The sequence below is a fragment of the Puma concolor genome, chromosome D3 (genome assembly GCF_028749965.1).
Source record: "Puma concolor isolate L17-30 chromosome D3, mPumCon1.1.hap2, whole genome shotgun sequence".
Taxonomy (NCBI): domain Eukaryota; kingdom Metazoa; phylum Chordata; class Mammalia; order Carnivora; family Felidae; genus Puma; species Puma concolor.
The window spans coordinates 35,412,136-35,437,469 of NC_141678.1; the positions used below are offsets into that span (position 1 = coordinate 35,412,136).

Sequence of the window (25,334 nt, forward strand, 5' to 3'; positions counted from 1 at the left end):
AACTCTAAAATTCTACTATTCTTTGTCTCCTCTGACTCTTTCCTCAATATAGATACATGGTGTAAAGTATATCCAACAAGCATTGGTCTAGAACTGATTCTCCTAACTTCAAAAAATGAATTAGTATGCGATGTCAAACTATGGCTATTTCCTTTAGCTATCCTACCCCAGTTTGCTCATGCAATTTTCAATCACTTAGCATTTACTAAGCATCTATATGCTAAGTAATGGAACTGAACATAAACAAGACACAATTCTAGCCTAAAGGAAATTTATGGTTTTTAAGTGGCAAAAAGACAGGTTAATTACCACTTGGAAGAATATACCTTACAGAAATATGAGAGCACTAGCACAAAGAGATCACCCAACCCAGGTGCATGTATATAGAGGCATGGATAGGGAATTTCAAGAAGAGGTAACACTAAGATAGAATCCTGAGGATGACCAGCAGGCAGGTAGATACAGACAGGGCTGCAGAGGGAGGATAAGCATGTGCACAGATATGGACACCCATTCCCACCCAACAAAGCAGGCTACATTGAAAGGATAGCAAAAACCGAAGCACAGTGGGTAGAAAATGAAGCTAAACAAGTGGGAGGAATCACATCACAAAGTACCTTGTGATTGTGTTGTCTGATTTTAATGATGGCAAAAAGCAATTTAAGATTTTTGAAAAGGCAGTGACAACTCAAGTAATTTAGAAAGGTGTTGCTGGTGAAACAATGGAAAACAGACTAAACAGAAATTAGATGAGAGACAAAGAGACCACTTAAAGTATAATGACCAGACTGTGAAGTAGGGAAGAACAGCAAATAAGAACAAAGAGGTTAGAATGACACCCACATTTCTGGCTCTAGCAGTAGGAAGTTGCTGAAAGTAATTTAATTTAAAAGAAGCAATTAGCATTTTTCTGTTGTATTTACTCTAATAATAGCAACTAAACAATATCACAAATTTTTAAAAAGCAAAATTCTCATTACTTTATTAGACAGTAATTACAAAACCAGATTAGCGATAAAAACAGGCTTTTTGACACTGCCAACCATGAGACCGTAACAGACCACATTCTAACAATATATTTAGACTTTTTAAAGAAAATAATACAGGCAGTTGTGTTTACAACGATCTATTTGCCCTAGGTATCTCATATATCTATATATATACATTTATTTCCAAAATTGTTAAGATGTATATATAAGATACTCATCTGCACTTGAGAGAGTTGGCATAAATAACTTTTAAAGGTCAAGGATGCTAAAAATGAGCTGTGGAGTTACCGACCTCTTTCTAGCCCTATAAGGTTCTAAATTGTGCAACTTCCATAGACCAGTAGAGGGCTGCAACAGCTCAGAGAAAATGGTTAGGCAGCCTCCCTTGCATCTCTGGCACTGGGAACTGAAAAAATTACCAATGCCTAACACAGGAATCCAATAGGCGCTATGTACTCTCTTCACTGTCAACAGATTCTAAAAGGGGTCAGGAGTAATTCCCCAAATCCTGAAAGCTTTCTAGAAACCTTTGTAATTAAACATTTTGTCACCAGCTCCTTTCTCTTCTGTCAAAATGGTCAAGTGTTGGAGGCCAAGTAAAATCTCACTGACATACAATAATTAGGAAGAAAAGTCAGTCAAAGGAGTTAGCAAATCACCACTTCCTTCCAGACTAACCTTCCTAAACCAATTTTGTTATTAGGTTACTCTTACATCTACTTTATCAATTTTGTTCTGCTAAATAGTACAGTGTTGAAATCTAACTTTCCTTTGCCTAGATTTTAAGGCAGATTTTTACCTCACATATACAATCTTATTTTCATTTCCCCTTGTCAGACCACTCTCAATATACAATATGCAATAAACATGGAAAGGGACCCTGAAGTGAACTTTGAAGAAAAAAACAAAATTACATAGGTCTAGAAAAAGGGAAAAGTCACTGTTAGGAAGTTCGTGCCAAGAACAAAAAAGGGAGATAAGAATTCCCCTGAGGGAGTGAGGAAATAGATCCAGGAAAAGTGTATTAGGGGGCTTCCACTGAATTTGTAATGTTTAATTCTTAAGCTGGTGATAGGTACCGAGGAGTTCATTATGCTGTTTTCTGTACTTTTTTACTATCTAGTATTTCAAAAGAAAAAAGTTTTGGTATTTTAACTTTGCACCCTCTCCTGCCCCTCAAAAACATGAGCTGATCTTTGCAACATAAATCTGGTGCCATTCTTTTTAAAAATTTTTTAATTTTAATTTTTTTTTTTTTTTACTTTTGAGAGAGAGAGAGAGGAAGGGGCAGAGAGAGAGAGGGAGACACAGGATTCAAAACAGGCTCCAGGCTCTGAGCTGTCAGCACAGAGCGATGTGGGGCTCAAACCCATGAACCGTGGGATCATGACCTGAGCCGAAGTCGGATGCCTAACTGACTGAGCCACCCAGGTGCCCCAAATCTGGTACCATTCTAAATACTACTCACAGTTTAATTCCAAGTAATGGCCTAACTCTTACTGCTTTCTTTAAAAATGACAGGGCACATACTTTACCTTTAAATGGTAGGACTTTTAATTGTTTAGATAATTCAGTGCAATTTTAACAGCAGTACATAAATATATGAGAGATTCAGGATAAAGGCCATGGTAATAAAAAAAAACAAAAAACAAACCAGAATAGTTTACGAGAATCATTGCTTCTATAATATATGCCTCTGATCCTGAAACGCATCTTTATGTATGCCCACCTTATGCAGTTAAAGGTAGCTAGAATTAGTACTTTATGAGAGCAACGCTAATGGAAGAATTAAATTATTTCTAATTTGCATATCACACTTTTCCCACCCTGACCCAACTACAGTGAGTTGTAACACTGCTTCAGGCTAGAGCCAAAATTTATAGCTTCCATATGATTTCACACCAGGGTTGAACTGTTTGGGCTTTATTTCAGTCCTGATCTACTACCTCACTTTTTCTATATCCTGCACACTCTCCAACGTTAACCGACTTACTATACCACACACAAGAATTCAGGTAACTACATATTTCAGGGCATTTAAAAGAAAACATGCTCTAAACCTGCTTAGGGTAGTAGTGTATCTTACTGGTAGCTTTTTTAGCCAGAGAAACTTAGAAATATAAACTGGTTCTCTACCAAGGTATACTGAAAAGAATGATAAGGAGAGAGATGATGGGGGGGCCAAAGCAAATTCAATGTATTCTAGTAACTGTAAGACAGTAAGAAAAGCATGGTACTATGAAAACTCCAACCCCAATGGGAAAGGATACATGCATATTTTGCTTTACTTTTAAAAGAAAACATTACTGGGGACACCTGGGTGGCTCAGTTGGTTGAGTGTTTGACTTCAGCTCAGGCTACGATTTCATGGTTCAAGGGGTTCGAGCCCCAAGTTGGGCTTTGCACTGACAGCACAGGGCCTGCTTAGGATCTGCTGTCTCCCACTCCCTCCCCGCCCCTCCCCCCCTCCTGTTCGTCTCCCTCTCTCCCTCTCTCTCCCTCAAAAATAAACATTAGGGGCGCCTCAGTGTCTCAGTCAGTTAAGCGTCCAACTTCATCTCAGGTCATGATCTCATGGTTGGTGGGTTTGGGCCCCGCATCAGGTTCTGTGCTGACAGCTCACAGAGCTTGGAGCCTGCTTTGGATTCTGTGTCTCTCTCTACCGCACTCTGTCTCTCTCAAAAATAAATAAACATTAAAAAGTTTTTTAAAAAACATTATAAAAACTCCTAGATACATAATCACACAAATGTTATAAAGTGGAAAAAAAAGAGGCAAATTCCACTGACTGTATCAATATTAAACAGTTTTATCACAAACAAATATACTATAAAAATAATGCCAAAATATACAAGTTTAGGACTATTTAAGAATATAATAATTCTACCTCAAACCTGAACTTAATTCCCAAGTCACAGTATTCATAGTATTTTCTGGACACACCTATTTCAGACCCTGAAAGCATATTCACTAGAATTTAAAATAGGGGCACCCAGGTGGCTTAGTCGGTTAAGTGTCTGCCTTCAGCTCAGGTCATGATCTCATGGTTCGTGAGTTCGCACCCTGCATCCGACTCTATGCTGCCAGCTCAAAGCCTGGAGCCTGTTTGGATTCTGTGTCTCCATCTCTCTCTGCCCCTCCCCCCTATGCGCGCGCGCGCGCGCGCGCGCGTGCGTGCGTGTGTGTGTGTGTGCGCGCGCGCTCATGCTTTCTCTCTCAAAAAGAAAATAAACATTTAAAAAAAAAGGATTCACAATATAATTTCAAAATGTTTACAGGACCTCTCCCTAATTATGGATCCTTGCTTTAAAAGTAACTATCTCTTCATGCTAAATTTTAAGTTCCACACAAGCAGATAAGATAATGTCTTCTTCGGGTATGTGCTTAGAGCACAAGGACCTAAAACCTTAAAACTTAACAACCTTATCAATGATCTTCTTGTCTCTTACTGAATTTCATGTAATTTTGCTATAATTGTTTTCTAAGAAAATTTGCATTACATTGTTTCCCATCTTGCAAATTCATTTTTCTAAGTTTATTTCCTTTTAGAGAAAGAGAACACCCATGGAGGAGGGGCAGAGAGAGAAAGAGAGAATCCCAAGCAGGCTCCTGCTGTCAATGTAGAGCCCAATCTGGTGCTCAATTTCGTTAACCGTGAGACCATGACCAGAGCCAAAACCAAGAGTTGGACGCTTAACTGACTGAGCTACCCAGGTGTCCCGCAAATTCATTTTTATTAAGCCCCTCATCCTAGTAAACTCCTGCACTACCCTTCTCCCTGAGTCCTCTTATACTAATCAGACCATTCTCCTGTCACTGGGGTGATTCTTGGTCATTCCATAAATATGTGATGACTCTACAGTGTGATGAAATTTGGGTGTACAACACTGAACAAGACAGACACGATATACGTCCTTGCAGTTTGGTATATTCCTTTTCATAACAACCAGAAAGCAATCTGGATGTTTAATAACAACGTCTTCCTATTTCACACATTTATGTTCTGCTCATTCAGTGTAAACCCTTAAAAAAGACAAAGACTATAATACTGTCTTTGCTTATATTTTCCCAAACATCTGCCTCAACAATGACAAATGCAATGCTGTTCACAGAAACATTTATTTAAAATGTATTAACTGTGGGGCGCCTGGGTGGCTCAGTCGGTTGAGCGTCCAACTTCAGCTCAGATCATGATCTCACATTGTGAGTTTGAGCCCCGCGTCGGGCTCTATGCTGACAGCTCAGAGCCTGGTGCCTGCTTCAGATTCTGTGTCTCCCCCTGTCTCTGCCCCTCCCCTGCTCATGCTCTGTCTCAAAAATAAATAAAAACATTAAAAAAAAAACTTTTAATAAAAAAAATAAAACGTATTAACTATGAAAAGTTTAAAACCTTCTTTGCTCAACTTGAAAATTTAGAAGTAAAAAGATAAAAATTTCAGTTATTTTCAAATTCAATATCCAGAGATAAACTATCACACTTCAGACTGGACCATTCAAGACCTTTCATTCCTCGTAAAAATCCATAGTCTGTAATGCAAAATAATTATTTTTTACCAAAAGGCTAAAAATTTACTTATTATTTTATCCTTTTTTCTCTTAACATCACCAAATTTTTTGAAGGTGTAGTTCTGTGAGGAAGCAACACAATCACAGATTTAAATCAAATCTCATCTCTAAAACAGGAGTAAGATATGGGGCACCTAGCTGGCTTAGTCTGTAGAGCATGAGTCCCATGTTGGGTGTAAAGATTACTTGAAAATAAAAAATTAGGGGCACCTGGGTGGCTCAGTCAGTTGAGCGTCCTTGGCTCAGGTCATGATCTCACAATCACAACTCGTGGGTTCGAGCCCTGCATCTGGCTCTGTGCTGACAGCTCATAGCCTGGAACCTGCTTCAGATACTGTGTCTCCTTCTCTGTCCCTCCCTCGCTCATGCTCTGGCTCTGGCTCTCTCTCTCAAAAATAAATATTAAAAAAAATTTTTTAAATAAAAATCGGAATGTGATAAACTTCACAAGGTCACTGTAAGGAGTGCATGAAAAGTTAAGTGGAGAGCCTGTTATCAACTGTAAAACACTTGTAATTATGCTTCTATCAGTCAAATGGTACTTCATAATGAATTAGGATTTAAATGTGAGACTCTAGTTTTCCCCTATGCTCCAAGAATTCTCACTGTTTTCTGGTGCTTCCTCCCTAACTACTGAGTTCACAAAAGCTATAGGCAGAAGAAATTCTTGGATTAGAAATAATTAAAGAGCCCAGAGAGTTATCATCTCAATAAGTTATCATCTCAATAACTTTCAAATACCAAACTTAAAATTAATAGTATGGAGAGAGTCGGTTTCTTCTGGGGTTTGCCAAAAGGATGTAAAATGCAAGTTTTCATTCAAATGATAGATTAGAAAAAATATTTGTAACATACAGATTAACAATCTCTAATATACAAATATCCATAAAGAGAGATTAGAGAATCGTTAACTTTTATTGTAGGTTTTTTACTTTAATAATAAGCATATGTTAATTCTGTAATTTAAAAACACTAATGAAAGTGTTTTAAAAATTGTTTAAATAGGGTGCCTGTATGGCTCAGTTGGTTGAGTGTCCGACTTCGGCCCAGGTTATGATCTCACGGTTTGTGAGTTCGAGCCCCACGTCGGGCTCTGTGCTGACAGCTCAGAGCTTGGAGCCTGCTTCAGATTCTGTGTCTCCCTCTCTCTCTGCCCCTCCCCCACTCATGCTCTGTCTGTCTTTCTCTGTCAAAAATAAACATTAAAAAAAAATTGTTTAAAAAAATAAAAAATAAATTAAATAAAAATTGTTTAAATTCTTGATTGCCATTTCTAGAAGTTTTCAGTAAGAAGGAACAAAGAGAAAAATGGCCAAGGATATGAAGTGTTAATTCACACAAGGGAAAATGCAAATGATGTATTAGCTAATGATCCAAATTCCTGTAGCTAAAATCAGTATTCATACCATAATTAAAGACAAAAGCCTTGAAATTGAAGTGGTATACTTAAATCAACTAACACAAATTTAAATTGTCAACCAACAATAGATAGGTAATGTTTTCTTCACTGGGTGTTTGCAAAAGCAGGGGAACATCAGTGTATGAAGGGGAAGGAGGAGCCACGAAGGAGGAAAAAGGACAAAAGAAAGGAAGAATGAGTAAGCCAATCTGCTGTCAAACATTCCTGTTTACTTTCAATGATAAGAGGACAAACAGAAACTCAGTAAAAAGGTATTTTTTGTTCTGTTCAAATTCAGCTTAAAGAGAACACTCATCATTATTCTTGGGATGTTTTAATGAAATCTGGAAGACAGGGTTAACTTCTGAAGGTTGAATAACCACCACAGGATGATCCGCCTCATTATAAATCTATGAATTAGGTTGATCATAAGTAAATTCTTCTCTAAGTAACAAACTTACATTTATACAGCACTTATAAATTTCAAGTTAGTTCTTGAGTCTAGTACTCAAGATATCTAAATATCTAAAGTTAGAGATACTCTAATGACAACTTTTTGAAGTATTTTCATAAGTAGATAGTATCTCCTCTCGTCATTGATTAAAATAACATATGCAAGTATCTAACAGTGCCTCAAGTACAGAAGCTCAATAAAAGTTCTTTTCCTTCATCACCAAATAACTTTCAAATACTCAAACTCTGATAAAAAAAGGACTTTAACTCAGAGGTTGCAAGACTTAGTATTTAGAACAATTTAGCATTTAGAACAAGAGAATGTAACAAGGCTTTCTTCCTAATTGTAATACTTTTGTTCAAATTAAGGTAGGAAACATTTTGTAAAATTTTAATTTTCTCATTTGTCTTCAACATCATTATCACCACAAGTTAGTAAAGTGGTATAAAGAATGTTTTAGTATTTACTTCTACCCTGCTTAAGTTTCAGAAGAGGTATAACAAAACAGAAAGAAAGCTGTATACGATGTGCCTTTGGTGGAAAAGAAAATAAAAAGTACAGTAGGTGTGTTTCTCCTCTCTTCCTTTAGATGTACTAATGCTTCTCTTTAGTGAGTGAATTTCAAAAGTCTAGCATTTTGCCAGGGAATTTTAACCTGGATCCTATCCATGGTTCAACATCATCAGCTTACCTAATGTTTTGCTGATCTCAGAGTAGTTGTGAAATTCAAAGGATCTCACATAAAAAGTATTTCATGAACTACAAAGCATCGTAATTCTTACGTACTACTGAATCCTGAGTCAAAATAGATACTTCTAGGGAGAGAGAACCACACATACATGGTTTCTGTTCTCCATTAGAATTCAGGAGGCAAACAAAACTCCCATGTAGGAGAAGAACAATCTGAAATCTGAGAAGCTACAAGATTCTCTCACACACCTCTTTCAAGCAACAAAGTAGTTTAAAAATATGATATTGAGGGAGTCTGGCTGGCTCAGTTGGTACAGCATGCGACTCTTGATCTCAGGGTTCTAAGTTCCAGCCCCACACTGGGTTCAGATATTACTTAAAAATAAAAATAAAGCTTTAAAAATGGGGAAAATATGATATCACTAACATTTCTGGTATTTCCCCCAATTATGGCCCAAATACAAACCGAAAACCAGAAGAGTAGACTATTACATATTTGAAACAATTTTAGTGCAATAGCAAACATAAAGTCAACGGCCAAAGAGACAATTTTTTAAATGCCGAAGAAAAAGAAATTACTTCCACTCTCTAACTTGCAGCTCCATAATTTATCTCTTCTACTTATCTCAATTTGGAAGCATTTCTGTGTTTACCTTAATTTTCTAAGAACTTAAGAGTCTGAACTTCTTAGAATTTTCGAGGCTGTCACTAATTGGAAAACCTATTGGGTGCTATTTTCTAACCTGCACAAATTTTCTATTGCTGGATCTATTCCTTTACAAAAGTCCTAAATGAGTTTGGTTGGTGATCTTTTTCCTATAGTAACTATGATTAAAATGTTTCTTTAGAAAAATGGCATCAATATCAAGGTGGAGTTTGTTAAAATCACCTCTTGTAACGTTAAAAACTGTAGTCCTTCTGTAGCTGGGGAGATTAATTTGCTTCTGACAACATAAAAAAAAAACCCAACAGTTACCTCAGCATCTCACAAAAAGGCTTTCTGCCTACCTTCCAAGAATCTCATAAGGTATTTACTTTCTTTTTGGTTTTTTTTGACCAACACAGTAGAAGGTAGAATAGCTGGCCTCCAGATATTTTCACAAAATCTGAAATTAAAGAAACTCTGCCTCAAAACTTTTCAAAATCAGTTAAACACTCTTAATTAGAGGCAGAGCACAAACAAATGATTAAGAATGGGAACAATACGGTCTGTCACTTTTTTCAGGTCTATGAATATATACACATCGCATAATAGTTCAAAGCCTTATTATCCTGGCCATATGTTAGAATAATAGTAGTATCTGTTTAACAAGATTATTTTGAAAATTATCTTAAATATTTCACTTAGAACTTTGAACATTCTAAGTGCTTAAGAAGTATTTATCATAATCTTCAAACTCACGATTACAGGTAAAATATGTAATACTACAATAAACAATATTACTATATTGGTTTCCAGTATTATCAATTCAAAGCACTAGAAGCAAGATCTTTAAACATAACAGCAAAAGCCAACAAACAAAAACTCACTTTTACATATTTAACATTAACATTTCTACATATTTAGATCTACAAGATAACCTTAACACCAACCATTCAAAACTGAGTTTACAAAGGAAATTATCTCCTGTTATTGCCATATGTGGAAACTAGCAACAGACAAATTAACATTGCAACTAAGACACTTTCACTATTACTTTTAAAAAGCCACTGTTAAAGAAACAGATTATGCATGCATGAGTGTAAATGAGAATATTTTCAAATGCTATATGGAGAAACTTCATATTCTCCAGAGGAAGTCAGGCTCTAACAACTGCAATATTTAAAATGTTCATAAGAAGCTTTACTAAGATTAGATCTAAGTGGGGATCAGAAAATGTATCTACAGGGAGTTATAATCTGTAAAACAGCAGGTGCTGGAAACAATAAAGCTAAGGCTAAGCAAAGACCTAGGGATCTAGACGCCTTGTTACACAGATATTTTAAAATATCACCACTTTTTATATGTATAAAAGTTTACAATATACCATGTGCTTTTCATATGCAATCACATTTATTCCATCGCTGTAAATTATGTAGGAAAATGACTTTTTGTAGATTAAGAAGGTCCTGAAAGTTAATGCAATTTGTCAAAAACCACAGTTAGGAAGTAATAAATCAAGAATTTTTACTTTTAAATCAAAAATTTTAACTGAGGCTTTCTTGCTTATATTTCAATATTCTTTCCAGTACTCCAAAAAACTACTTCTTAAAGGAGCAAATTAGCATTTTCACAGAAAGGAATCTCTAGGCCCAAACCACAGACTTTTTGAACTAGGTTGTACTGACTTATGTAAGTTAGTTCACTTTAGTAGGACTTTATTTTCTCATCCGTAAAATGAGAAAATCTGAAGTCCCTTCCAGTTCTAAGGACAAATCACCATGACTCTACCCTTTACACAATACATTTTACAAATACATTTTGATGTTAATTTTAGAAACTCCAAGTAACAAAGTAGTGTGTGAACAGCTCTTAAACAAAACTATTGCAATTATGAAACAAATTCTTCATGCCTTTCTGATAAATGTTGCTTCAGTATCAAGTTTATACACAGAGAACAGTCTAAACCTCTTATGGACTATGATGGAAGCAATCTCATAAATCATTCTCTTTTTAGACTGAAATAATGCTCTTAAAACAGGAGAATGAAAAAATTTAACTACCAGTCAATACCAACAAACTGAACATTTTTACTATTATTCTTCTTATTCCTTAGAATAAAAACCTCTTTTCCAACAAAGTGTTTTTCAAATAGCCCACTGACTACCATTTTCTACAATCTACCTCAAAAGAATATCACACTTTCCAAAAACTTCTATAGGATTATATATATACACACACACACACATATATGTGTACACACACACATATAGAAACACCTTGATAAAAACATCTTCCTTTTAAATTCATTCCACTGAGTAGGCACTTGTCTCCAAACAAAATTCAACTGTTTTCCCCTTCCCTTGATATTCAAGAACTAAAACCAGAGACTGAACATATTTTTTCACCTACCTAAGTTCTTTCCTCATCAGAATATTTTAGTTCTCTCTATTCTATCTCAAATACTCCTCATGGAATACACACCCCAAGATTTTCACTTTCCCAGCTCTGCTTGCTCATTAAACCATACTAAACAACTATGGAAATCACAGAGACAAAAAACATTAAAGGTACCCTGTTTCTTTTTTTTTTAACTCTTTACCTTCCATGAATACCCCTTAATACTCAGATTTTAGTTCCCTTTAACACCTTGCATGCCCCTAAAATAGAACACATCCCTGAATAGCTTGACTTTAGTCAAGGTGGCTGCATACCTTCCTTTAAAAAACATTTAATTGGTACTTGTGTTAACTATAAAAGATCTTTAAGAAGTAAAACCTTTTCCTCTTGCCTATCATCTCCTGGAGAGACATGAATCTTTATTTTTTGCGTTTAGCTCAAATATAATGACTTGATCTTATACAGTCAACACTATCTCATTTTGTTTTTAAGCCACTTGGCACCAATAGAGCATATGTTCTGCCAGTTCTGAGCTAATCTCCAGGAAAGCCTTTGTACAATGATTGAAGAAACTGAAACAGATCAGTGCCCGAGATTTTGAACAGCCTACTTGAGCATATGTTTTTAATGAAGTCAATTTATTTTAGAATAGCTATTTTACCAGTTCACCTTCCTTCATAATTTACGTAAACAAATTTTAAAATTAAAAAGGAGCACATGACTAAGAACACAGGTTCATTTCAACTTCGGGATTACAGATAATTCCAAGGCTTTACACATCACTGAATCTGCAACCCATTTCACCCGCGGGTGTCCGGTGGAAATTACAATGTCAAAGAGTACACAGCTTAAAATGTTTCCTACGGTTTCAACTGGTGCAATAGTGTTAACTTCCCATCCCAAACTGTTTCTTACTGTTATTATTAAAACAGCTGTCAGCTGGGCTTCGGTAACCTCTTTGTACAACCGTTTATTCAACGCTTTGGGATCCTTGAGGATGCGTCACACCATATTACCCCTCAAAATGAGATCTAAGAATCTGACGTGCTCCAAGGGTCTACGAACACCATTCGAATGGGCACTTGCAGAACGATGAAGAGAACCCAGTGCCCAATGCGGCAAGGACAGAGTACACTGGCATTTAAGACAGAACTGCAGCGTGCCGCTCTCCTTTCCCTTGAGACTATCAAAGCGGCAATTTCCCTTCTCCCTTTCATCTTCCTCTCCCCCTGACCCCCGTACCTCCGATGCTCTCTCCAGGAGGGGCCGCAGCGGTCTCCCGCGGCCGCGCCCGCACCCTGGCTCACGGCGGGCCGGCGGGCGCGCGCGACGGGCCGGGCGCGCCCCCACCCCCGCCCAGCCCCGCCCCGCCGGGTCCGGCCGCAGCACGCCGGCGGCGCCCTCTCGGGCCGCGCACACTCGCACGCACACGCTCCTCCCGGCCCCGCCATGTTCCGGGAGGCGGCGGCAGCCCAGCCCCGGGAGCGGCGGCGGGGGGGTGGGGGGTGCCCCGCCGAATCCCCCCGCACCACCGCCCTGCTGGCGGCTCCCGGCCGCGCCGCAGCTTCTCAGGACTCCTGGAGGGGCGGCGGCGGGCGGAGCGGACCCGCGCCGGGGCCACTAACGGCCTGTCACTGTCAGGCCGGCGGCGCCTTGGGCTGAGCCTGGCCTGGCCTGGCGGCACGAGACAGGGTGGGCAGGGCGCGTCCCCTACCTTGCTCTGATGAGGGGAGACGGGAGCAGCGCAGAACTGAGGGGTCTCCTCCCAGGCGCCGGGTACGGGGCTCGAAACCGCGCCCCTCCTTCCTCCTCGCCTGTCGCCACGCCCCCCTCACCTTCACGGACCCAAGGCACTAACGGCGCAGGAGGGTTTACCCCCTGAACGAGTGCCTCGGTGTTGCCGTCGCTGTCGTTGTCTTCGTCGCCGCTGCAACCGCCACGAACGCCGCGGAGGCCTGGCTTGAAAACATCTCCGGTCTCCGTCCGTCTCTCACCACAGCCTCCTCGCTCCCAGGACAGCGCCGCCCGGCGATTGGCTGCGACGTAGGCACGTGACTTCACGGGCACGGGACGGGCGGCGTGACCGCCCCGCCTCCGGCGCCCGCCCGCCCCTTCCGCCAGCCCCTCCCCGCTACCCCGCCGCTCTTTCAGTTCTACGGAGAAGCTTCCCGAGCCGCGGGGCGGGGGCAGTCGGAAGGTACCAAGTGGGAGGCGGCGGGGGTGTAGGCCGGAACTCCTCTACGTGCTCGTACCTCCTTCCACCTCACCCAGGTGATACCGTCTTCCAACGCCGTCACCGGCCCGAAAAGAGAGGGGAAAATCTGGGGGTGAGCTAGAAAGCAGAATAGGCTCCGCTGACGCTGCCAGGACGACGGGTTCTGCGGTCGCTTTTTGTGGCGACCATGGCAGTGGATGTGACTGGAAACTTCTGGAAATGGCGGCGGCGGCGAAGAGGCTGGACATGGAGTATTCACATACTCTGTTATTTTTGCAGATCGGGTGGGAGAGTTTGTGAGGTCGAACCCAGGAAGATAGGTCTAAAGGCAGAGGCGGGGAGTCAGCCCCCTAAACTCCTAGCTGCGAACGGCCAGCCCCAACGTGTTCGGAGACGCGGGGCGCGGCTGGGCGCCCACGTCCACGCCGCAGTGCGCTTGCGCGCCGGCTGGGCAGCACCTGCGTCGGAGCCCGCGGGACGGGGACGCTAGCCGGAGTTCGGCCGGGCAGCGACGCGCCCGGCCTCACCTGCGCCAGCTGGGGCCCCAGTGCCAGTTTTGAAAGCACCTTAATGTGCACCTGCAGCGGGGATATGGCGAACCCCAGGATATACTCTCTCCCATTCACACTTTCGAGTAACCATTTTAGAGAAACAAGTACCTTTCTCCATATCTGAGATAGTATTTGAGGGGGAACTAGTCAGATACTGGAGTAGAGTGCGTGAGGAAATTTTACGGTCTTGGCTTACCAGCTGCGGGAACTTACTTCGGATGCTTTTTATTTACATCGAGGTTAGTCTGCGACGGTTCGTACATGCCTCTGTTTAACCACCAAGGGGGTTACATAATCAGAGGGAAACCATTTTATTGACTAAACTTCTGGACGCTTTTTATTTACATCGAGGCTAATCTGCGACAGTTTAGGAATGCCTTTAACCACTAAAGGGGGTTTACGCATTGGACGGAAACCACCTTCCTCATTGTTAATATTGGCCTTGCCATAGTAAGCTGTCATTTACAACTACAGCACGTATTTGTGACTTAATGGAGTTACAGGTTTATGTCACTAATCACAGTTTTGACACTTTACAGTTGACACAACATTAAATCTCAACAAATTATATAAAGCATAAACTTGCACTTTTCCCTTCCTAGGTTCCTGATTTCTCCCACCTATAAAACATTAGGTTCAATATGAATAGTAAAAGAGCACTTTATGGCTGTAGGTGGAATACTGTTACCTTTAACATGCGTTATTTACGGCATGAAATACAGAGATCCACTAAAAATTTCACCAACTCTGCCATCTCTTCAAGTCATTGAGTTCTCATTTTACTGTCAAATAAAGTCCATTAGTATTGATGGTAATGGCAATTGCTATTTCTATAGCAGTTTCTATAGTGCCTCACTTCAGAATTGAAACGTAGCTAATCTTTAATTTGCTCAAGCAAATTAACCATAATTTGTGGCAACTACACGTACAACCTTCTTAAAATCACTGAATATATGAAAGATTCATAAGGCATTGGCTACACTCGGTGGGACACTACCTGTAGAAGAGCTCATTGTAGAATTCAGCTGCAAAAACATTTAATGAAGCCCCTATTTATACGTGGTAAATGAGATTAGCTATAACTTAATTTTCCTTTTCAGTGTGAAACTAGAAATGTAAATCAAGACATAATCATTATAGATATTACGGATAATGGTCTCAAGAAAAGTCTGAAGAAAACCATATCTACAAGCTAGTAGGTTAGTAAGCTGCTAATTAAGACTTTTAATTGTATATCCCTGTCTTTTGTTGGCTCAAGTCCTGGAATCCATCTTCAGCAAATGGGTAAAATACCTGTTTTCAGAATAGGACCAAACAGTCAAGGACTGCAAGCATTAAACCTCAGTCTTAGCCAAAGTTAAGCAGGCACTTAAAGTGTGCATACAATTGACTTTTTTTTTTTTTTTTAAGTTTATTTGACAGAGAGAGAGAGAGAGACACACCACGCGTGGGGAAGGGGCAGAGGGACTGTCAACACGGAGCCTGCTGGGGGGCCCAACCCACCAAACCAAATCGTGAGATCACGAACCAAGAGTCAGATGCTTAACACACTGAGCCACCCAGGCTCTCCACAGTTGACTCTCGAACAACATGGGTTTGAACTGCATGGGTCTACTCATACAGAACTTTTTTTGAGAAGTTCCGTATTAAAATGTATTTTATTTTTAACCTTTTCTGTAACTTTATTATAATACAGTATATATAATACATATAACATAGAAAATATGTGTTAATCAACTATGTTACCACTCAACAGTAGGCTATTAAGTTTTGGGGGAGTCAAAAGTTACATGAGGATTTTCAATTTGGAGAGAGGTGGGTTGGTGCTCCAACTTCCTTCCACTCCCTCGCACTGTTCAAGAGTCAACTGTATTTGGTATCTGTGTCAGAAGCCATTCTGCAAAATTTACCTTCCCACCAACGTACTTAGTTCTTCACAACTTTAGAATCAACTATCTTTGTTTTGCTACATTACATCCAGATATATCAGATCATTCAAAAACTCCTGCCGTATTTTAGGAAGATGAATGTAATAAAAGTATAATCTCAGATCATAGCTTATCATATGACTTAGTCTATATGTAATACCTTTGCAGTGAAAACTCTTACATAACTGTTATTATGTGCTGTAGGATTTTCTGGAGCAGTGACCCCATCCAGTTACAGCAAGTAATTCTGAGCAATCAGTAGCTTTCACTACCAACTTTCAGTAGTTGCTACAAAAAAACTGGTACTAGATCCTTTGTCATTAGGGAGAATGATACATTGATTTATTTTTATTATTAAACAATAGTAAGATTTCCTCCTCAAATACCCTTTTTAAAAAAAAGCAGAGCTAGGAACTGAGAAGAGGAAATGAGGGAGCAAGTGATAGTAAACACACAAATGATGCCTAACTCTCCCTACAGGTTTGAGAAATAGACCAGGATACAGCAGTCATCTCTGAAAACTGGCAAGGAAATTTTAATCAGTGTGTTCATATACATTTTGAAACCATGTTGGATTACTGTAATAAAATTTTACCTGGCAGGTGTTTTTTTTTTTTTTTTTTTTAACTTTTTTTTTCAACGTTTATTTATTTTTGGGACAGAGAAAGACAGAGCATGAACGGGGGAGGGGCAGAGAGAGAGGGAGACACAGAATCGGAAACAGGCTCCAGGCTCTGAGCCATCAGCCCAGAGCCTGATGCGGGGCTCGAACTCACGGACCGCGAGATCGTGACCTGGCTGAAGTCGGACGCTTAACCGACTGCGCCACCCAGGCGCCCCAGGCAGGTGTTTTTAAAAGCTAATCAGGAAACTATCATTTAAACCGGTATTCTTATATTAAAATTGATACAATTTTTAAGAGAAATAGGCAAAAAGATTAAGCAAGACTCAAAATCCTAATATATACTGATACAATACAATGTAACTGATGATGTAAGAACTACAGAATATGTTTTGATAATGGTATAATATTATGTAATTATAATGACTGAAAGTTAATTTTCTAGTTCTAAAATATTACATAAAAATTGATAATCAGTGCATATCCTTAATATGTCTTTGTTTTTTCACCCAGTATCTGAAGCTTCCCCACTCCTAACTTTTTTCCGAGTAAAAACAAAACAAAACAAAAAATGTCAACATAGAAGGCATTTTTACAAAATTCAGTAGAAAATCAAGAGGATAGAAGAGAGGTATTTTCATTGTGTTACCTTTCTATGCCATTTGTGTAACTACTGTTATTGTTTACCCTCTCAGGTAAAAATAAAAACAAATTTTTAAAGATCTTCTTGAAAATAATGATATTTTTAAGCATCATAATTACTATTAGTGACTGATTAATCTGTCATAAGAGCAGCCAAACAATGACTTTGAGAAATTCTGAAACAAGCTATAAACATTTTTTTTCAACTTGCAACTAATGTACAATAGCTAGTTTCTTGAACTGGATATAATAACACACAAAAGGTTTTATCCTTTGTTCTACGTGGAAATATGCATTCAACCAGAGTCTATTTTGTTTATTGACTGCTCTTTCCAACTCAGACTGTATGTGCAGTATACAATAATATCAAAGTATTTTCTACCTTCCTTTTATAAAAATGATAAACAGTACTTCTAGAGACAACTACTTTATCCTCCTTACACCTACAGTCTGCTTGAGGTGTCACTTACCAGTTGGAAATACAGTAAAAACTGTATGCTGTAAATATAAAAATGTTTTCTGTAGAACAACCATTTTAAAACTTGGCTATAGCTAAAGATGGAAAAGCAAAATATATGTGAAATTCACAATAACCTAATATTATTGATAAAAGTGACCTGGCATTTGAAAATGGAAATACTGGAATGACTGTTAACTAGATTATGAGATACTGTCTTCAGAGTTAGCCATAGATAGCAAAAGACTTTAAAATGGTACTATTAACATGACACTCATAGCAGCTAGTTGCTAGGTATACACCATGAAATGAACAAATAATATAAAAAGTTTATGTAGATAGAAGATTCATGTTTTATTCCTCCTGGAACATATTTACAGTTGAATATAAATTAAAGTCCTGCTTGCACACCAAAGCCAGGTCCTTTGGGTGGTTCAGTCAAAGAGGTAAGACCTCCAGCTGGCTCACAAGAGAAGCGTCCACTCCTGAAAAGAAAAGTAACATTAACTTGACTATTAATAACTACCATTTATAAATCTTTACTTAAGAAAATAACTGTTACCTTACAAAGCCCAGTTAGGTAACTATTTTTCACCCAAGAATTAGCATGGATTATTTAATTCAAACATTTCAACTGCTGCAAGATTTTCTAAACTTAAGTATGAAAATGGACATATCCAAAACTCACCATAAATATGAAAGATATAAAAGTAACACGTTACTAGTAGTTCCCATTTATTGAAGAGCATACATATATTATTAGCTCATTTAATCTTTAGAACAATGCCATGAATCAAATGATACTGGCCTTATTTTACAGATATAGAAACCAAGGCTTAGAGATCAGCATCTGCCCAAGGATCAGAGCTAAGAACTGCAACATAACAAACCCAGAGGACATTTTATTCTTTTTATATTTGAATTTTATTTAAACTGAATTATATTTTAAATTGAGATCTACCATAGTGAACAGAAGGGAAAACAAATTTATACATATGTTTGGAAGTCAACAGAGGAATTGGAAGGAAATGGGAAACTGAAGATTTAGGAGGGTATCCTTTAGGGGCAGTGAAAACAAAGTATATTTCTATTCATGTTTTTAAAAGCTCTATCAGTAGTAGTAACTTTTCAAAAACAGGTTCCAGACTAAGGTGGTTACCACAGCCACAAAGAAAACAAGAACAGGTCCTTAATGCAGCACAGAGGTAGAAGAACCTGTCTTTTTTTCACCCCCACACATACTTTCCCAAGTAATCACTCAACTCTGCCCCTGTCTGACCTCCATTGCTAGAGCCCAGCTCAGCACCTCCTCCTACTTCACCCTTCCTATTCCCTAGCTTTGTCAATTTACCTTGTTCCTGCCATATATTTTAGCTAAAGAACTGTTCAATTTATATCTTTTTACTCCTTGCTTTGCCCTTTAAATTCTGTCATCAATCTTACAAGGGTCTTTTTACAGCCACAGGAAATTATTTTTTGTTCAGGGGACAGGACAATGATACCACGTTAATAATGTTATGATCTTTTAAGATATTACATTACACAGTGCAAGTAACTAAGTAGTATATTGTAATGAAGAGTGCCTACAAAGTCAGAAATTAAGTATTATTTGCATTACAAGTTCACTGTGAAAATGAGATAAAAAAACAGTCACTATTGGGTCGTGTGAGTGGCTCAGTCAGTTAAGTGTTCAATTCTTGATTTAGGCTCAGGTCATAATCTCACAGTTCATGAGATAGGGCCCCATGTTGGTCTCTCTGCTGACAGTGCACAGAACCAGCTTGGGATTCTCTCTCTCTCCCTCTGCCCTTCCCCCACTCGTGCCTCTCTCTCAAAATAAATAAATAAACATAAAAACAAAACGTCACTGTGAACTGACAGAACCTAAAACTAATGTAGGGTAAGTGGCAAAATGAGATCAAACTTTAATAAAAAACAGTATTTGGCTTTGTAAATTTTTTACGTTAACTAGTATACCTGTTACGTAACTAGTATACGTTAACAGGTATACCTGCTGCTCTTTAACTGCCAATGAAATAATTATTCTGGAAAACTTTCTTCCCTTTACTAAGTCCCCTCTACGGTTTAAGCTCATCTACCTTCTTTACCAACACAAAGGACCAATTAGGAAGATTATAAAAACTGAGGTTTTTGAGAACAATAAATGAGAGAATTAATCATGCACACTGTCTGAACTCTTCAAGAAATTATGGATTTTTATATAAGAAAGTAATTTCAAGAGTAATCTGGTCCATTTTCCTGGTTGTTCCGTAAATTATAGTCCTATGACATACTTAAGGGGGAGAAAAGGTTTCAATGGTCTGTTATACCTGCCAACTTTCTCCTTCCCTCACCCTTCACAAAATGCACAAAAAATATGCTATAAAGGCTGTTACAACCTCTGGTAAAGCCCACAAATGGTCTTTAATCTACTAATCTCATCTCTCCCCTCATTTTATCTGTAAATATGCCTCAGAACACCAGACAGGCAGCAATCTAGCCCTTCCATTCACGATTTACACTTAAGATATCTTTAGGGCTTTCACTTCATAAAAAACATCTGCTTTATGCATTATACTTAAAATGCCATCTATTAATTACTTTGTTCTCATTACAACTTAAAAGGTAAATCTGGTTTTTCAGCCATCCCAACACGATTTGTAATTCATCATTTTAAACTCATTTATCTTCTAGAAAACTTGACCTTTCTGTACATTGTTTATGGCTTAAAAGTACTTTTTAGGGGCTCCTGGATGGCTCAGCTGCTTTAGTGTCCGACTTCACCTCAAGTTGTGGGTTTGAGCCCCACATCAGGCTCTCTGCTGTCAGCCTGGGACCTGCTTTGGATCCTCTGTCTCCCTTTCTCTCTGCCCCTCCCCTGCTTGTGCTCTCTCTCTCAAAAATAAACATTTTTTTAAAAAGGTACTTTTTAAAGAAAAGGTACTTAATGAAAGTTTAATGCTTATCTTTTTAATAATGCTGAGATATATCCACCAATGCCCACTACTTTTGGTATAAAACAACAAAAATGGGGGCGCCTGGGTGGCTCAGTTAGTTAAGCGTCCAACTTCAGCTCAGGTCATGATCTCACAGTCCGTGAGTTCGGGCCCCAAGTCAGGCTCTGTGCTGACAGCTCAGAACCTGGAGCCTGCTTCGGATTCTGTGTCTCCCTCTCTCTCTGCCCCTCCCCACTCATGCTCTGTCTCTTTCTGTCTCAAAAATAAATAAAAACATTAAAAAATTTTTTTTAAAACAACAAAAATGACTACATTCTAGACTTATCCGTCAGCAATGACCTATGCTTTTTTATATATGCATTGTAGCCTACCTATATATTTTTACATCTCATAATATCTGCATCCCATAGAATTCTGCAAATTTTAAGATATCTTTAGAAAACTATGAAGAACTCAAATTGGTCTTAAAATTAATTTTATTAAATTTTTTTTTTAATGTTTATTTATTTTTGAGAGAGAGAGAGAGAGAGACAGACAGACAGAGCTCAAGAGGGGAAGGGCCAGAGAAAGAGGGAGAAACAGAATCTGAAGTCGGCTCTAGACTCCAAGCTGTCAGCACAGAGCCCGATCGATGCGGGGTTCGAACTCAAACTGCGAGATCATAACCTGAGCTGAAGTCGGATGCTTAACTGACTGAGCCACCCAGGCGCCCTGGATTTAAAATTAATTTTAGCTAACCCATACCAAAAAACAACTTCTCTTAATTAGTAATTTTTTTTCTATTTTTTAAAATTTTTTATTTATTTTTGATAGAGAGAGAAACAGAGTGCAAGTGGAGGAGGGGCGGGGGGGGGGGGGGGGGACACAGGATGTGGAGCAGGCTCGTCTCTTGAGCTGTCTGCACAGAGCCCCAACGCAGGGCTCGAACTCACAGACTGTGAAACCATGACCTGAACCGAAGTCGAATGCTTAATCAATTGAGCCACCTGGCACCCCATCTTAATTAGTAATTAATAATTGAGAGCAGGTTTAGAAGTTATTTTCAGTACTTAATGAAAAATGAAAATAACAGAGCACGTGGGTGGCATCCGACCTCATCTCAGGTCATGATCTCGCGGTTTGTGGATGCAAGCCCCGCGTTGGGCTCTATGCTGACAGCTCAGAGCCTGGAGCCTGCTTCAGATCCTATGTCTCCCTCTCTCTCTGCCCCTCCCTGACTCTCACACTCTCTTTCTCTCAAAAATGAATAAACATTAAAAAAATTTTTAAGAAAAATGAAAATAACAATCTTAGCACAAAAATTTAATGTCAAAATATTGTCTTACCATCAGTTTAATATTTCCTTTCTAGCGATCATTTACTAAAAATATAAAAAAGCAGTTCCAAACCACTTATAGACCTGAATCTTTTATTGATTTTGGCTAGGGCAGACCTGGTAATGGTACTCCAAAATCAGGTACTGTTGAACCAGTTTAATTGTTCTGGTTACTCAATGACTCACAATGAGCACCTGTTTTATGTATCTGAGCAGAGAGCTTTATTATAAAAATACTAATAAAAAAAGAACTAGCCAGCTTTGGTCAATTTAAAGAATAACTATATTTTGGTTATTACTATCACTGCAGTCTCTTTCATTATACTATATATGCAAGAAATTAACTTGAGGAAGGAAAAGAAAAGTTTGTTTTCTGATACAATGGAATAGATTTCTATTTGTTAGTAAATTTTCCTTCTCTCTAAATATTCAAGTAGATACCAGAGGATTATCTGATAGAGTTTTAGAGGGGGGTAAAAAAAAACAAAACTTGTTTTAGATGACAAGTTGGTTTTGATACTATCCAAAGCACCTGACAACTCCTATGAACACATGGAATAAAATTTTAAAATGAAGTTTACATTAGGTTAAGCCATTAAAATTTATTTTATAGAAATAAAAGCATACCTTGGCCCAGGTTTTGGAATTTTGCCAGCTTTGAGCTCGTCAATAATTTCTTCAATATCCTTAGGTGTCAGATCCTCCTAAAAAAATAAATAAATAAAAGTCATATTAAAATTATTTCCTACTACTGAAATCTGTGTAAATTTTAAATAATAAAATAACAAATACAATTAAAACACATAGACACATATGCCCATGTGCCTAGCTATACCCTAGGTTTAACCAAAAGACGCTCAAAACAGAATGGGAAAGATTAAAGAGAAATGCCTAAACTATACTCCCATTCCCACCACCCCCCACCACCCCCCCGGAAAACTGTTTAATTACTTAGGAAAATGTTTTATGACACTGTGCTGGAGAAATCATGATTCAGTACTGCATCTCTAGTGCCCAGCCACATCGAAGTTCTTTAATATTTGTTCAATGATTAAACTTTTATAAAAATAAAACACTGCTTTCAAATTGCTTAGGGTTCAACAAATGTTCAAAACTTCAAAGCCAGAAGGAATCTTTAACTCACCTAATGATTTTATGTCCCCCAACTATTTATTATGAAAATTTGAAAACTATACATGAATACCCATATTCTTACCACCTATATTCAACAATTTTTAATTTGTCATATTTGCATTTTAATGCACATAACCTGCCCCCCACCACCTGCTGTGGGTTGCACCATTTTGAGGTGTTTGGTTTTTTTTAAAGATGGCATTAAAAAAATTTTTTTTAAATGTTTATTTTGAGAGAAAGAGAGCTTGCAAGTGTGAGCAAGTGGGGGGGGAGAGGCAGGGAGAGAGAGAAAGAGAGAGAAAGAAAGAAGAGAGAAAGAGAGAGAGAGGGAAAAACAGAATCCCAAGCAGACTCCAGGCTCCAAGCTGTCAGCATAGAGCCTGAAGGGGGGCTCGAACCTACAAACTGTGAGATAATGACCTAAGCCAACACCAAGAGTCTGATGCTTAACTGACTGAGCCACCCAGGCACCCTTGCGCTGCACCATTTTGAAAGCAATTGCACACATGGTGGCATTTCACTCTTGATACTTCAGCAGACATCTAAGAATAAGAACATCTTCTAAATAACACAATGTCACCACACCTAACTGACAATAATTCTTTAATCAAATGTCAAGTCCATATTGAAAATCTACCCAACTATCCTCAAAATGTACTTCACAGCTGTTTTTTTTCCTAAGCAGGAGCCAATCAAAGTTTATGTGACTATTTCATTTTATCCACCAGTCAAATGAGTTCCAGAAAAGTTAACTGCCCTGGGGGCACCTGGCTGGCTCAGTTGGTAGAGCCTATAGTTATTTTTTTGTTTTATTTTGTTTATTTATTTTTGAGAGAAAGAGAGGGAGAGAGAGAATACCAAGCAGTCTCCATGCTATCAGCTTGAACCCACCAATGGTAAGATCATGACCTTAGCCGAAACCAAGAGTCAGACACTTAACCAACATAGCTACCCAAAGCATGCAGCTCTTGATCTCAGGGTCATGACTTCAAGCCCCACGTCAGGTATACAGTCTACTTAAAATTAAAAAAAAAAAAAAAGAATTTATCTTGCCAAAGACCATACCACTACTAAGTGAAAGAATCTTTATGTTTTGGATAAACCCACAGGCTATTATATTTAAACTTAGAGTGCTTCACACAAAGCCTTGACTGATTCCTGCAAATCAAGATCCTCTTTATTTTAAGTAAATTACAGAAATGTGGGAGAAGGAAAAACTGTTGCCATATTTTTAAAGGACTTTAAGTTTTATTTATTTAAATAATCTATCTCCACACCCCATGTGGGGCTCAAACTCACGACTTTGAGAGCCTGAGTCACACACTCTTCTGACTGAGCCAGCCAGGCACTCCAATGACTTTTTTTTTTTTTTTAAGTATAGGGGATAAAGAAGGTTAAGAAATTTGAATCTCTGATCATTAAAATGAAGAAAATCACAATAGAGAATGAGACCACTCTAGAAATCTAAACAAATTTTATCTCCATTAAAAAATAAAATTGTAGATTTCTATTGCAGGGACTATAGCAGATTAGCTATCCTGAATGACCCACCCCCCCAACTGTAACAACTAAAAATGCTAGATAAAATTAAAAAAACAAAAAATTGTAAATGTCATCAATATGCTGACAAGAAAGAAATACCCAGAGCCAAAAACTCAGTGAAAACCCAGGCAGCCAAGTGGAACACCAAGCAAACTTGGCTTCAGGGTTTCACAGTCCAGAGGGGCAAGAGACAAAGCCCCAAGCCACAAGAGACATGTCAACCACACAAAGTTAAGACCCTAAAAAGCTATTCCCTCAAGGGTAAACTAGAAATTAAACTGTCTCTCAAGAAGAACTCCTAGTCTAGAACCTTACACTTTGGGTAATAGTGGAGGGTATACAGAGGAGCTTTCTTTTGCAATAGAATTTCTAGGAGCAAGAGAAAACCAAGGCAAATACCTTCTTGAAGAATCCATACTCACTCAGTGCAGGACTAAAAGAATTCCCATTAACAAGTTTCTAAGAAGTAGGAACTAACAAAATATTATGTATGAAAACCATTAAATATAATTAGATAGCAAGCAATCTTTTAAAAAGGTAACTAGAAAATTCCACATGGAGATTAATACTGTACTTCTAAAAGACACAGGCCAAAGAAGAAATCAGAACATATATTTTAAAATATTTAGAACTAAATAATAAAAATATTACTTATCAAAACTTGTGAGATCCAGCAGTACTTAGAGGTCTGATACCATTTCTGTAAAATTTTTAAAAAGCAATATAGTATTGGGCCGCCTGGGTGGCTCAGTCGGTTAAGTGTCCAACTTCGGCTCAGGTCATGATCTCACAGTTTGTGAGCCTGAGCCCCACGCTGGGCTTTGTGCTGACAG

General features: G+C 38.5%; 3 protein-coding genes across 6 annotated transcripts in view; 1 reads left to right on the forward strand and 2 right to left on the reverse strand.

Annotated features, from left to right (window-relative positions):
* The window catches only part of ANKRD12 (ankyrin repeat domain 12), a 129,017-nt gene extending 116,025 nt beyond the window's left edge, over window positions 1-12,992 (reverse strand). For 2 of the 3 annotated variants that reach the window (XM_086682461.1, XM_086682459.1), the window contains exon 1: window positions 12,853-12,992. The gene's annotated coding sequence lies outside the window, so the exon portion shown is untranslated. Of the gene's footprint in view, window positions 1-12,380; window positions 12,828-12,852 lie in introns of those variants that run through there. The other variant, XM_086682460.1, reaches the window with a different exon arrangement.
* On the forward strand, window positions 12,262-17,176 carry LOC147575494 (uncharacterized). Its single transcript, XM_086682466.1, has 2 exons — window positions 12,262-16,434; window positions 16,679-17,176. The coding sequence occupies exon 1, from the start codon at window positions 12,386-12,388 to the stop codon at window positions 12,860-12,862; it is 477 nt and encodes a 158-aa protein (XP_086538592.1). The 5' UTR covers window positions 12,262-12,385; the 3' UTR covers window positions 12,863-16,434; window positions 16,679-17,176.
* Window positions 17,177-17,882: 706 nt separating this feature from the next.
* Window positions 17,883-25,334, reverse strand: part of NDUFV2 (NADH:ubiquinone oxidoreductase core subunit V2) — a 31,152-nt gene continuing 23,700 nt past the window's right edge. For both annotated transcript variants that reach the window (XM_025931045.2, XM_086682465.1), the window contains 2 exons: window positions 22,453-22,529; window positions 17,883-18,038 (listed from right to left, as the gene is read on the reverse strand). In XM_025931045.2, coding sequence (XP_025786830.1) covers window positions 17,945-18,038; window positions 22,453-22,529 — 171 coding nt within the window. In that variant the 3' untranslated portion in view covers window positions 17,883-17,944. The remainder of the gene's footprint in view (window positions 18,039-22,452; window positions 22,530-25,334) is intronic.

What these genes read in the sequence shown, in the direction of transcription:
- LOC147575494 (XM_086682466.1), top strand. Translation starts at nt 12,386, where the DNA reads ATGCTCTCTCCAGGAGGGGCCGCAGCGGTCTCCCGCGGCCGCGCCCGC.